Here is a 15,206-nt window from a genome sequence, read left to right on the forward strand (position 1 = left end):
GTGAGACCCTGTCTCTACAAAAAATAAACAAAATTAGCCAGGTGTGGTGGGTATGCACCTAGTTCCAGACACTCGGGAGGCTGAGGTGGGAGGATTGCTTGAGCCCCAGAGGTTGAGGCTTCAGTGAGCTAAAATCAAAATTGTGCCACTGCACTCCAGCCTGGAAGACACAGCAAGAACCTCCCTCAACAAAATAACATTAAAAATTTTTTAAAAAGGCAGAGGAGTTTTCTTAGATTGAAAGACATTAAAGAAAAATAACAATTATTTGCAGTATGTATGTCAACCTTGATTGTTTACTGGATTGAAAAAAAACTACATAAAATGCTCTCTAAATAGTTGGGAAAATTTGAATACGGAATATATGAGATGAAATTGTTAATTTTTTAGGTATAAAACTGACAATGTGATTAGGTAGAACATGTCTTTATTTTAGAGTACGTCAAGTTATAACACCAAAAAGAAACTAGGGGTGAAGTGCCATGATGTTTGCAACTTATTTTCAAATGGTTTAGCAAACAAGGTATATTTTAAAAGTTATAATATTTTATATAGAAACACATACAAAGAGAGGAGAGAGAAAGCAAATGTGACACAATATTAACAATGATTAATCTAGGTGAAAGATATATAGATGTTCATTGTACCATTCTTTTAACTTCTCTGTAAGTTTGGAAAACTATAATTAAAAAGTTGGGAGAAGTTATATCTTCTCTTTTTTAAGCTCCTCTTAAAATATTGTATGAAGATAAGCACTATTATTATTATTATTTTTAGAGACAGGGTCTCATTCTGTCATCCAGGCTGCTCACTGCAACCTCAAACTCTCCCAGACTCAAGTGATCCTCCCACCTCAGCCTCCTATGTGGCTGGGATCATAGGCAAGTACTACCATGCCAGGCTAATTGTTTTTTTGTTTGTAGAAACGAGGTCTTGCTTTGTTGCCCAGGCTGGTCTCAAACTCCGGGACTCAAGTGATCCTCCTGCCTCAGCATCCCGAAGTGCTGGGATTACAGCTGTGAACTACCGTACCCAACCAGCATTATCTTTTCATTTCATCCTCCAATTGAGTATATTATTGGCTACATTTGCATACCACACAATTGTTCATTTTTTAAAAAACAATATTTTGTTTTGTTCTGTTGTCTACAATAAGGAGAATTCAGATGATAAACTTACAACCAATCATGGCCAAGTCCACTTGAGGAATTGTCTCTGTAGATTCATTTGTAGACTCTCTAATAAGGAGTTTTATGGCCATACATTTCGTGTTTCCCCTGATGTGCCCTGTTACTGTTCCTCTTGCTGTGGTGTTTCTTCCTGTGGCAAACGTTTCCTTTACCATTTTTCTTGGCTGCTTGCACTTTCATCCACTGCTTAACAGTATGGTTGTGCGGGCTAACACAGATTCTTCTGCGCTTGACATGAAGGCTGTTAGAAAGGGAAGCAAAAGAAAGTCACTGATAGAAAATATATATAAATAACCACTAAGTGACTTACCTGCAGCTCCCACTTTGGGACACTGTGTTCCTAGAGACTAAATTCAGACGAAATTTCTGAATTCAGTGTAGAAATGAAGTGAATTCTAAAGCTGAGCACCACAAGGTTCAATTTTGACTTCACAAGCACTGCTGCCTGTGGGTCCTCAGATATCAGCAGAGAGTATTAAAAGAAAGAGGAGGAGAAGAAGGAATTGGATGAGGAGCAGGAAGAGAAAAGGAACGAGAAAAAAGAGGAAGAAGAAAGGAGGAAAAGAGGCAATAAAAACCAAGTGAAAACAATTATCTTCCTTGACTTCAAGCTTCACCCAACAAAACCAATTCATCCTCACAGCCCATCTCAAACACATCCTTAAGGTTTGTTTGAGGTTTTTCTGATCCATAAGGATTTGTAGATTCTCTCAGTTAGATACTGTCCTTTTTCCCCTCTGATTCTCAATGAGAGTTACTTACCTCTTTTCTGGCACTTAGTTTATGCTGTCTTTTATCTGAATACTCATCTCATCTCTCCTACTGGAGATAAATTCCTTGAAGGAGGAATAGTCTAGAAGTTTCTTGAAAAGGCCTTATTCAAAACTTTAATTTAAAACTTAAATTAACAAAACAAAACTAAGATATTCTAGGCATTCATTAACATTTTAATATGATATAGATCTATGACACAGTTCAGAATGTGCTTTCATTTTCATTTTTCTTTTTTTTTTTTGGTTAGATGGAGTTTCGCTCTTGTCACCCAGGTTGGAGTGCAATGGTGTGATCTCAGCTCACTGCAACTTCTGCCTCCTGGGTTCAGGTGATTCTTCTGCCCCAGCCTCCCGAGTAGCTGGGATTACAGGTGTGCACCACCACACCCGGATAATTTTTGTATTATTAGTAGAGACGGGGTTTTACTACGTTGGCCAGGCTGGTCTTGAACTCCTGAACTCAGGTGATCCACTCACCTCAGCCCCCAAAGTGCTGGAATTACATGCATGACCACTGTGCCTGGCTCATTTTCATTTTTCTATATGAAGTTCTCACAGTGGGCTGGGAGAATGCTAGGGCAGCATGCACAGTTTCTGGTAACTAGAAGAATTTTTTGTTGAAAAAGATATTGGTGACTTCTAATTTCCCCACGAGGGGTCATCAGCTCTTACCAAATGTCACAAATCATGCTGCCTCTACATATACAGTATTTCTGTGTCCAGATAAATTGAAACTCCTGACCCTGTTCTTCAGGGAAAAAACAGAGGTAGAGTAGAGAGTAGGCTGCTATTTTTCTAGATGACCTAAGTTGAATCATTATCAGCTAATGTAGGGACTCCTGAAATGGGAGAAAAGTGGGGAGAATAGGGGGAAAGTAACAATGAACTTTAACATAATAAAGCCACCATGTGGGGAATATTAATTTGAAAGAAGTGGAGCATCTTAATAAGAGAACAATATATTCGCTATGTGTATTAGATAGAGAGTCTTCAAAAAAAAAAAAAAAAAACCACCTAATTCTCACTATGGTCGGTTGGTTTGCTATCATAGGAGAAAACGTGGCTGTACCACTGCTGCGTAGGAAACAAAAACAAACAAACAAACAAAAAACTGGCATTGAAGCTCCTACCCTTTCCAAAGGACTAAAACTCTTGCTTCTCCCTGTGATGTCAGAAAGAAACTGAGCAGATAAAGACTTCAGTGACATGCAGGCCAGGCACAGTAGCTCACGCCTATAATCCCAACACTTTGGGAGGCCGAGGCAGGCAGATCACCTGAGGTCAGGTGACTGAGACCAGCCTGGCCAACATAGTGAAACCCTGTCTCTACTAAAAATACAAAAATTAGCTGGGCATGGTGGCAGGCACCTGTAATTCCAGCTACTTGGGAGGCTGAGGTAGGAGAATTGTTTGAACCTGGGAGAAGGAGGTTGCAGTGAGCCGTGATTGTGCCACTGTACTCCAGCCTGGGCAACAAGAGGGAAACTCTGTCTCAAAAAAAAAAAAAAAGAAAAGATTTCAGTGACATGCAGATAAGCCCATAAGTTACACAGCAAAGAGCTAGGATTCAAGTCCATTATGAAAATAAGAGAGATGGCACTCAGGGAGGGGCATTGGCACCAGGGCTGAAGGAGAGAACCAGATGGAAGAGATATAGACAGAGGATTCACAGAGGTGGAGGACCATAGGAAAACACGCAACAACTAGCATGTGGGTTTTTTCAAAGACTTGCTGGTGACGCAAGCTCCCAGTGTAATTCAACCAGGAAAAAAAAATCAGCTACCAGAACACAGCTCCCAAATCTGAGATCCTATGATGTTTTAGAATCCTAAAGTTTAAAAACTTTTTAAATCTCTACTTGGATCCAATGTATTTTCCACCAGGATAGAAAGAGATGAAGTAATGTTGGAAAGGGGGCTGGCCTATTCCACATTCCTTCCCCTACTCGCAATTCCATAGTATTCTGATGGTCACCAATCCCCACCTTCCCAATGGTGAGTTTGTAGGTGGAGAGTTTTGACTGTAAGAAGTCATGAGGCCAATCCCTGATTTTTTTTTTTTTCTTAACCCCCAGGAGGATAGCTGGAGATAGTCTGATGGATGTAAAGGGGTGGCCCTGCCATAGAGATTATACCTTTAATATCCCCTAAACTTTATTTCTTTACCCATTCCTTGAAACACAACAACGCCTCACAACCACATCTGAAAAACTACTCAAGCCTTCCAGATAATTCTATTTATAAGCTCACATTTTCTCACAACAGAAAATGTCTGTTTGATTAAGAATCCTCTGACCTCTGCCCAACATAAACAACTTTTTTTTTGAGACGGAGTCTTACTCTGTCACCCAGGCTGGAGTGCAGTGGCCCGATCTTGGCTTACTGCAAGCTCTGCCTCCCGGGTTCACGCCATTCTCCTGCCTCAGCCTCCCGAGTAGCTGGGACTACGCGTGCCTGCCATCACACCCAGCTAATTTTTTTGTATTTTTAGTAGAGATGGGGTTTCACCGTGTTAGCCAGGATGGTCTCGATCTCCTGACCTCATGATCCGCCCGCCTCGGCCTCCCAAAGTGCTGGGATTACAGGTGTAAGCCACCGCACCTGGCCATGATAAACAACTTTTTACTGTATTTACGTTCAGAAACATCCAGAAGCTCAATAATGAAGTCACCGTAGAGGAGTTTGAACAAGAAAACTGCTGTCTCAGGCATCAAAAACTACAATGATCATTTATAAGGTATAAAACAAAGGACCTATTTCTAGGCAGAAAAGAAAAAAAGCCTAATAAGTTTACTGTACATTGATTTATATTAATTAATTGTTATTAGTAATACATGCTACTTGGGAATTATATTTCCAGTGTTAGCAATGCTTTCTGCATCTTAAACACTTTCTCAAATCTTAAAGTCTTTATACCCAGTCAGGGTTAAGGGACTACATTTTAGATAAGTAAAGACATGCTCCATACTAAACTAATCTGAAAACAAGAGAATCTTTATCTATTTATGTTGAACATCAGGAAACACAACAGAGAGGATCTGTAATTTATGGTTAAAAAAATACTACAGAGTTTAATTTTATTTGAGATTAGGTCATAGCAACTCTGTATTTTTTAGCTTTCTTAGCACAGAGGTCAATTTACAAATTTTGCTTGAATAAAGTAAATATTTTTGGATCCAAGTGATTGGCTTCCTAGTACCTCTTTATTTAAAATTGAGTCCTTTTTAAAATGAAGACTTATGTTTCTGATTATATTTTGCCTTATCACAGCAAAACATCATTTCTGTTCCTATGCCTTTCAGATCTCTGACACCTGCTTATCCCAAAGAAACATCCCTGAAAATCCTGTTACCAATAGCTTCCCTGGATAACCTCCAGAATCTGTCATATACACCCACAGAAACTTGCTCTGTTTTTTTTTTTCTCCACACCTTTCTGGGAGTCCTATTGGAGCCCTTACAAGCTTCAAGCTTCAAGTCTGAGGTGATATATGCCAATGAGGTGGAAGGAATTGAGAGGAGCTGAAAATTTGGAATTTCTCAGAGCAACTGGAGCAGGTTCAGACAGATTTAGTGCAGCTGTGTCCACTTGACACAAATATCCAGCTGTTTCTAACCACCTAAAGCATTGTCTATCCATGCATTGTCTATGAACTTTTTACTCTCCAACTATTATCAACAGTATTCTTTAAGATTAAATAAAAGACTGATAGAATCTCGGCCAGACATATACCAAGGAGTTTTTCAAAGAAGTTGGGAACTTGGAGCACCCCTCAGAATCCTCACTGGTATGTAGTCCCTGGAGTACCACAGGTGATGCTGGTTCCCAATGACTAAACCACCTAAGCCAATGGAGCCAGGTGGTGGCTTGAACTGAGATGCTGAGGAAATTATCAGTCTTCTCCGTTCTCCCACAAAGACACTCATGCTTAATGCAAGTTTGGATCAAGAATTGTTTCCTCCCCTACATCTGACCCTGAGTGTGATCTTTAAACTTTATTCGATCTCAGAACCGTTGAGAATCTTATAAAACCTATGGACCTTCTACAAATGCTCACAGGTTCATACACAAAAATTTCAGGAAGTTCACAGCCCCTAACCTGTTGAAAGTCTATCAACAGACATCTTACAAACTCTTCCTCTGAACTTTTAAGAACCCTTATCTTGGAGCAGTTTTTCCTCAAAATTGAATAATGGATAAATCCCTCTGAAAGAGGGTAAAATATATTTCAAGTTCCAGAGATCTTAAATCATTAAGATGATCTGCAGAACCCAGCTGGATAAAGAGTCCCCTGGAGACTCTAGGCAGACAGAACCCATTTGGTCACCACTGCATCCCCAGCATATAGAACAGTGCTTGGCGCTTAATCATTAATTCATTAATATTTGTTGAATTCACTGAAAGAATAAGGTTTCTGAGTGACTCGAGAACTCAGGCATAAGCAATGGGTTTATTTATAGCCCAAAGAAAGGAGCACCAAATGACTCACTAGCATCACCTGGAGCCACAAATGGTGTTAAAACCGGCATGCCAGGGAGATGCCTGATACTCAGATGCAGTAGAGTTTGGAGAGGGCATTTTATGGTTAGTCCCACCACTGCTTTAGAATGACATTGGAGGTATACAGTGTTCTGAACTAAGAGACCTGGGTTCACATCCCGTTTCTGCAATTCACAAGCTGTACACAAGTGAACCATGTAACCTAAGTCACAGCTTTCTCCTGTGTGTGATTGGGAGATCATTTATGCTTTTCTCACAGCATTGTTGTCAGAATCTAGATTTACTAAATACCAATGCAGCAGATGCTGGAGCCTCCATAGAGATGTTAAGTACATATACAAACAAAGCTTTTAATAACTGAGCCAGGGGCAGGGCTGGGAGGTTTCATCATGAGCCAACACCACAGAATCAAAAGCAGAGATTGGATTGGCATTTGTGATTGGATTGCATATAGCACTGTGACAGGTATAGATATTTACATGCTTCTTTTTGAACCTTTTCTTCTGTTTTTGCCTTTTTGTTGTTGTGGTGGTGGTTTTTTGAGACAGAATTTAACTCTGTCACCCAGGTTGGGGTGCAGTGCCATGATCACGGCTCACTGCAGCCTCAAACTGGGCTCAATGATCTTCCCATCTTAGCCTCCCAAGTAGTTGGGACTACAGGTGCATGCCACCACACCTGGCTAGTTTTAAAGTTTTTTGTAGAGATGAGGTCTCGCCATGTTGCCCAGGCTGGTCTTGAACACCTGGTCTCAAGCGACACCCCTGCCTTGGCCTCCCAAAGTGCTAGGATAACAGGCATAAGCCACCACACACGGCCTACCTTTTTGAACCTTATAATATGCTCCTGATGAATTCAGAAAGTAGAAATGACAGCAACCCATATACTGGAAAAGGTTAAAAGCCATGAAATATAACAGTCATCTTTTATTTGGGGTTTTGTTTTGCTTAGGAAAGTCATGAACACTTTTTGGTGACTGGGGGAATTTAGTGCTAACCACAGCACTACAGGGTGGAAGTAGATGGTGCACTGGTATGGGGCTCAGGACATCTTTGGACAGAGAGACTATGAATTTACTCCAGGGAGCCTGGGGCCTAACGGACAGAATATTTACTCTTCCCTCCCTTGTTTGGATGACTGTTTGTATGTTGTAACCAAGCAAAGCCTTTCCAACCTATTATTCGATGGTCAAGGAAATAATCATTGTGCAGGTTTAGACCTCCTGGCTGAAGAGCACTCACATGACAGCAGCCAAGTCACAATCCCCATCAGCTCTCTGGATGCGACACATATTCACTCTTTCAAGAAGCCTTCTGGAAATGTGATGTGAAACCTCCGTGCAACAGCTGGAGGCAATGGGAAGTATGGCTAAAAGAAGAAAAGAAAGAAAATGTTAAATCTTACAGTTTATAGAACACTGGCATGGTTCTCATTTTAAAGATTTCAGAGAAACAGAATGTTACTCCACACAAACAAGGGGCAAACATGACTTTGTGAATATAGACTTGGGGCAGGACATGTCCCCACTTTCTGGAATTTAAGCTATATTTGTGAAAGAGAAAATGTAAATTTAGGCAAAGACACAAAACAAGTGAAAGAGATGAAAAGAATTACAGACAAGGATTCTAGTGGTACTGCAAACTGATCAAAGATGAAAGGAGTTAGGTCTGCACAGTGTTTCATGCATTTTGGAACTGGAAAAGCATCATTTGTTCAGCAAACATTTATTGATTGCCCATTCTGTGACAGGCCCTGAGCTCTACATTCAAAGTTGAAATAAACAAGGCATAATCTGTCCTTGTGATGCTTAGTAGTGCAGTGGGAGGCAGGCCATAAACAAATAATCCCAACACAGTAAAATAAGTGTTAAAGAGTTATGTTAAAAGTGTTATGGGATTACACATGAAAAAAGCCAGATTTAAAAGGCCATACTGTATGATTCCCTTTATATGAAAGATCCAGAATGGGCAAATCCATAAAGACAGAAAGTAGATTAGTGGTTGCCAGGGGCTGGGGGGCTAAGGGATGGAGAGGGACGAATGAAAGGAGGGGACGGAGTGACTGCAAACAGGTACACGATCTCTTTTTGGAGTGATGAAAATGTGCTGGAATTAGATATTGGTAATCGCACAGTTCTGTGAATATATTGAAGACCACTGATTTTTATACTTTAAAACGGAGAATTTTATGGTGTGTGAATACCAGTTGTTCCTACATTTATTAATGCATTTATTTCCTAAAACTAATTGCTTCTTTCTTTAGCTATGCTGTGCTGCCTAAGTCAAACTCTTAATATCCTGAACAAGGTATTGGGTTTATCCACGCATCCACCCATTCATTCATTCATTCACCCATCTCACTATATGCGAATCACTATGCTAGACCCTGAAGGTAGAAAGATGAAGAGTTACTAGCCTCAAAGATTAGTTGTGACCCAAGCAACTCTAATAGGAAACGTACTTTCAGAAGCATGGTAGCAATTAAGAATCACAAGAAAATCTGTGTATTTAGGAATTTGAGTTATCTGAGTGCTGATATGAATTCAGTCTTAAGCCCGAAGAGTACCGGGGACCTATATATATACTTCGTAAAATGGTTGCATTTCTCAAATATTAATATAAACGTAGGATGGGCTCAGCTGGAGATCACTTGATCTAAGTCAGATTCACATAAAAAGGCAAGAAGCAGGCCAGCATTTATTACATGTTAGTAGGTGCAACTAGTGCCCTCCAGAGGAAGCAGAAAATATAAGAGGCCAGGAAACAATTTTGGAGAGAACACGGGAAGTTAGGCAATGGAGAATGTAAACTGGGTAGTTCCGAATAGGGCAACTGTAAAATTCTGTTAGGTAACATCGCCCCCTAGAGGTTTTCTCCTGCAGTCTCCTGTCAGAATATTTCCATGTTTAAAAAGCCATCAGCTATTTCCCTTTATTTCAATTATGACTCCAGAATTTCCATATAGGAGAGATTGTGGTGTGTCAATTAAGCTGAAAAAGATGATTATGTGACATTTCTTCAGCATTTACATAGTTTTGTTCAGATGATACTGAACAATGGTTGTTGGAGAGGTTGTTGGGGAGGCAAGCTGATAAGAGATCAGGGAGGCCAAAACCTGTCTGCAAAGACCACCTTGGTCAGGAATATAATGGAAAATAATCAGTTTATGTTCCAGAATTGGAGTTCACACAAACACAAACCTGTATGATGGAGAAGGGGTTCCCCTGAAGAGAAATATGTGACTATTACTGAAAATAAGAGAAGTCTTGCAGAGTGGGCTTGATAAAGCAACGGAGTCCAGAGGTATGAACGAGCAAGGATCGGAGGTATGCTGCAAGACTTTGCCTGATCCACCCCCAACTGCCTCCCTAACGCCTCCTAGAGGTGTTCCTTTTGCTTTGGGAAGGACAAAGTCCAGCAGATCCACCTGGGAATTTCTCTGAAAAGTGATTTGTGAGATCAGCAGATGCGTTGCCCAGCTGGCCTGAGAAGCAGGCACTGAGGTTAGCTCTCTGGAGGAAGTGGGCAACCACCAGTGGGTTTCAAATGGATCCAGAGCAGCTGCCCAACAGAGGAACCACAAAACTGGGAGTAAGGTTTCTGATTATGCAAGGGATCATCCCTCCTACAGTATCAGACCAACTTCCCCCAGACTCTTAGAGGGAAAGTACCCCTCTCCGGGACCCACTATTTGAGAATTGTCAAGAATATTTGGATTGAGAAATCCTGCAGCAACTTTGTAATTACTGCCAGACAAGAAAGTGGGGACCCGGAACATCACAATTTCTACTCACTAGCCAGTGAAGCCCAGAGTATAGGAGTTCCATGGGTAGCATCTGATGTGTCTATGCAGTGAATTGAAATCAGTATTTAAATCATACTTGAATCAGTTTGCTCTGGCACTTTTGAGATTGTATCAACTTTTGCTCCATTAAAAATAATGGTGTGCTTCTGTAGAGTGTGTGTGAAAGAAAGTAGGGGGAAAATATTTCTAACAAAAGAGAAAATGTGGCAAGGGCTATGTGATAAACAGAATGATATCTGGAACACTAAAAGGCAGAAGCAATAAATTATAACATAGAGACTTAGGTTCATCTTTATCAAGGTGGTGGCATTTGAGCTGAAAACTTGAAAATGGATAGAATATGAATAGGGCAGTATATATAGAGGAGACAGTGGGTGTAAAGATACAAATGTGGAAAAAGGCAGATTCATGCCAATTTGATTGGAATAAGAATTTATGAATGTAAGTTGTAGGAGGATGACATGAAAAGCATTTTGAGACCAGACAGCTTTATATTTTATACCAATAACATAAGTTCAGTAACCTCTTTCTATGGAAACTTTAAAAATCAAGACATGATAATTCACCTAAACTAATACTTCTGTGGAAATGTAGATATGAATAAATAAATGATGATTTTACTACTATTCTCCTTTCCTTGTGAAACATTTCAACACAGAGGAACTACCAAGAATAACAAAAACACCTATATACTCATCACCCAAATGTTATTAATGTTAAATATTTTCCATATTTGCCTTCAGTCTTATTTTTAAGTAACTGTTTCCAGTACTTTACTGTAACAAGCAAGGCTACAACAAACGTCCTAATGATAACAGACATTTATTGAGTTCTTACTCTGTGCCAGGCACTAGTGTAACTGCCATGTGTGAATTAATTTATATAATCTACACAGCAACTATATGTAGAAGGAAGTATATTAATCACCATTTTATAAATGGGTAATAACATAGAGAAAAACTACATAACTTCCCCGAGATCAAAGGACCAAGAAATAAATGGTGGGGCTGGAATTTGAATATGCATTCTGGCACTTTTTAGACCTTTTGGTTACACTTTATTTATTTATTTATTTATTTATTTATTTATTTATTTATTTTATTACAACTAAGATCTGAAAAATATTGTCTTCCCATTCATAAATATGAAATTATCTCTCTAGCTACTCAGATTTTCCTGGTCCTCCAAGATCTTTACGAAAAAAATGATTCATAAGTCATGCTGCTATAAAGACACATGCACACATATGTTTATTGTGGCACTATTCACAATAGCAAAGACTTGGAATCAACCCAAATGTCCATGACAGGCTGGATTAAGAAAATGTGGCACATATACACCATGGAATACTATGCAGCCATAAAAAAGGATGAGTTCGTGTCCTTTGTAGGGACATGGATACAGCTGGAAATCATCATTCTCAGCAAACTATTGCAAGAACAGAAAACCAAATACCGCATGTTCTCACTCATAGGTGGGAATTGAACAATGAGATCACTTGGACACAGGAAGGGGATCATCACACACCGGGTCCTATTGTGGGGAGGGCGGGGGGGAAGGATAGCATTAGGAGATATACCTAATGTAAATGACGAGTTAATGGGTGCAGCACACCAACATGGCACATGTACACGTATGTAACAAACCTGCACGTTGTGCACATTGTACCCTAGAACTTAAAGTATTAAAAAAAAAAAAAAGTCTAGGACACAGAGGTCAGTGAAAACCTTAAATGGTGGGAATAGAGAGAAAACAAACTGAGATAGCATTTTAGAAGACATAAGTTAAAAAAAGTTTGACGAACTGTCTACTGAAACATGTAATTTTTCCCATAACAGAAAAGAAATTATAACATAAAATTCTAAAAAAAAAAAAAAAAAAGAAAAGAAAAGAAAAAAATGATAAGATAATGTTGTATATCTTAGATCTATATTTAGGTACCTTTTAAATTTTGTTGTATTGTGAATGAGCTTTTTAAAAATACTTTTTTCTAATTAGTTAATTTTTATGTATAAGAATTCTATTGACTATTTAATGTTGCTCCAGCAACCTTGCTGAATTTTTTTATTTGTAATAGTTTGGAATAGATACTACAGTTTTATAGTAAATCGTCATTTTTATCTCTTTCTTTCTCAATTCTGTGTGTAGGAAATAAAGGTTTTTTCTCTTTTAAAATCTGTTACTTTGCTAAATGCCTAGAACAGTGCCTAGCCCATTGAAAGTTCAACACATAATTTTAAATTGCTGTGGTGGATCAATCTATTTTCTTCCTTGCCCTCCTGGGATAAACCATACATATTCATAACATATTAATTTTTATATCTTGTATAAGATTTGCTATTTATTAATATTTTTGCACCTCTGTTCATAAATTCATCTATACTTTTACACCCTGCTACCATCCTTCCATGTTTTGGGTATTAAGGGGTATGTTAATCTCAACAATGCATTGGGTAGTCTTCTCTGTTCTTCCATCCTTTGAAAGAGTTTGTATAAGATAAAGATTTTCGGTTCTTCCAATTTTTGGTAAAACTTCAAAAACTATCTAGGCCTGATGTCTGAGGAAAGATAAAGTTTAAGTTGGATTTGTTATTGTCTTACTTGTGTGTGTATGTGTAAATAAATATATATATTTACATATATATATTTATCATTTTTCCAAGAAATTGTTCATTTTATCCACAATTTCTACTTTATTCTCACAAAATTTCATAGCTTTATCTTACTGTATTTGCAGTCATGACTCTTTTTTTAAATTCTTAGTGTTTGAAGAGAAGTTTCCTGTGCAAAGTAGCAGTTTAAAAGTTTGAGCCAGGTGTGGTGGCTCATACCTATAATCTCACTACTTTGGGAGACTGAGGTGGGAGGATTGCTTGAGGCCAGGAGTTCAGGACCAGCCTGGGCAACATAGTGAGACCCTGTCTCTACAAAAAATTTAAAAGATTAGCCAGGCATTGTGGCCCACCTACTGGGAGGCTAAGGCAGGGGGATCACTTGAGCCCAGGAGTTGGAGGCTTTGATCCACCACTGCCTTACAGGAAAGGGGTCCCCATCCAGACCCCAAGAGAGGGTTATTTGATCTCGCCAAAGAAAGAATTTAGGGCAACTCCACTGTCCAAAGTGAAGGCAAGTTTATTAAGAAAGCAAAGGAATAAGGGAATGGCTACTTCATAGAGCAGCCCTGAGGGCGACTGGTTGCTCATTTGTAGGGTTATTTCTTGATTATATGCTAAATAAGGAGTGGACTATTCATGTCCTCCCCCCTCCTTTTTTTTTTTTTTGAGAGGGAGTCTCCTCTGTCGCCCAGGCTGGAGTGCAGAGGCACGATCTCTGCTCACTGCAAGCTCTGCCTCCTGGCTCAGCCTCCCCAGTAGCTGGGACTACAGGCCCCCACCAGCACACCTGGCTAATTTTTTTTGTATTTTTAGTAGAGATAGGGTTTGTGTTAACCAGGATGGTCTCATCTCCTGACCTCGTGATCCGCCCACCTCAGCCTCCCAAAGTGCTGGGATTATAGGCGTGAGCCACCCCGCCCGGCCCACGTCTCCCCTTTTTAGACCATAGGGTAACCTCTTGACGTTGCCATGGCATTTGTAAACTGTCATGGCGCTGATGGGAGTGTAGTAGTGACAGCGACCAGAAGTTACTCTTGGGGCCATTTTGGTTTTGGTAGGATTTAGCTGACTTCTTCACTGCAACCTGTTTTATTAGCAAGGTCTTTTATGACCTGTATTTTTTGCTGACCTATCTCATCCTGTGACTTAGATGGGAAGGCAGCTTAGTAGGTTTCAGCCTCATTTTACTTAGCTCCTATTTTAAGATGTAGTTGCTCTGGTTCACTCGCCTCTGACAATTGCATTGCAGCCTGGGCGACAGAGACCTTGTCTCTAATAATAAATACATGTTTGGATCTAAATAATAATATATATTTATAAACTTACAAGTGTAAGTTGCTTAGAAACAAAGCATTCAACTCATGGGTTAAAGAGGAAACCACAAAATCTTATTCTGGAAAATAGTGAAAGTACTATTTATTATAATGGGTGGGATACAGTTAAATTTAGCCCTAAATGCATTTATTTAAAACACATATACGGAAAAAACGTGTGTTCAACTAAAAGCCCGGAAAAGGAAAATCAGAAAAAACAAAGCACGAGAAAACAAAAGCACGACGTTATGGCGCTTTGCGGCTGTCGCACTATTGGTATCTGTAGTCGTGGCTGCTGCGGACCAGGAGACTGAAGTGGAAAACCGCGGGCAGTAGCGGAAACCGAGACCAAGGAAGAGAGCGGGAAGTGCAGAGTGACAGCAACAAGAAACCGGTGGCACGGGACGTCGTTTACCTGGGCGACGTCCAGCTGCCCTTCCGGCCTCTGCGCGTGCGCAACCTGGTTGGCGCCCCTGACCTGGTGAGCAGGTTTCTTTAAGGCGTGGACGGTTCCTACCGGCGCGGGGAGAGGACCCGGCGTGAAGGAGCTGCCGAAGTATAACAAGTACTATGCGAAGGGCAGGGTGGAGTCCCAGGCATTGCTTGACGGCCGGACGCCGAGACGCCCAAGTCTCTCGCAAGCTCACCCCTGGACCCAGGGGAACCGGCTGGGGCGCCCCGGACCAGGCCTGGCCTACCGCGGGCTGCCCTTCACAGAGCTGCAGGAGAAATCTACTTGTATTGTGCACGCATTCCCTTAACCCTTACTAGTGTTTTTTCGATTGATCAGTTTTTGATGCGGGTATGTTACAATCTCACAGTTACTGGGATTGTGCCATTTTTTTTTTTTTTTTCCTTCTTGCAATTCTGTCTACTTTTCTGATATAGCACTTGGGGTTATGTTTTTAGACGCCTAAGTACCCTGCTGGTCCACAGCCAGGATTAGAATGAGGCAGGAGCCTCAGGTGCAGAATTTAAGGAACCGCCAAAAGAACTCCGTAATGAAGATGAG

General features: G+C 40.2%; 1 protein-coding gene across 3 annotated transcripts in view; it reads right to left on the minus strand.

Moving 5' to 3' along the window:
• Nucleotides 1–152: 152 nt before the first annotated feature.
• The window catches only part of CCL28 (C-C motif chemokine ligand 28), a 30,512-nt gene continuing 15,458 nt past the window's right edge, over nt 153–15,206 (minus strand). The window contains exons 1-3 of one of the 3 annotated variants that reach the window (XM_023216594.2): nt 14,610–14,802; nt 7,704–7,830; nt 153–1,431 (exon numbers count right to left, since the gene is read on the minus strand). In XM_023216594.2, coding sequence (XP_023072362.1) covers nt 1,239–1,431; nt 7,704–7,753 — 243 coding nt within the window. In that variant the 5' untranslated portion in view covers nt 7,754–7,830; nt 14,610–14,802 and the 3' untranslated portion in view covers nt 153–1,238. Of the gene's footprint in view, nt 1,432–3,331; nt 3,430–7,703; nt 7,831–14,609; nt 14,803–15,206 lie in introns of those variants that run through there. The other 2 variants (XM_023216593.2, XM_023216592.1) reach the window with 2 other exon arrangements.

Source organism: Piliocolobus tephrosceles, chromosome 4, assembly GCF_002776525.5.
Source record: "Piliocolobus tephrosceles isolate RC106 chromosome 4, ASM277652v3, whole genome shotgun sequence".
NCBI classification, from domain to species: Eukaryota; Metazoa; Chordata; class Mammalia; order Primates; family Cercopithecidae; genus Piliocolobus; species Piliocolobus tephrosceles.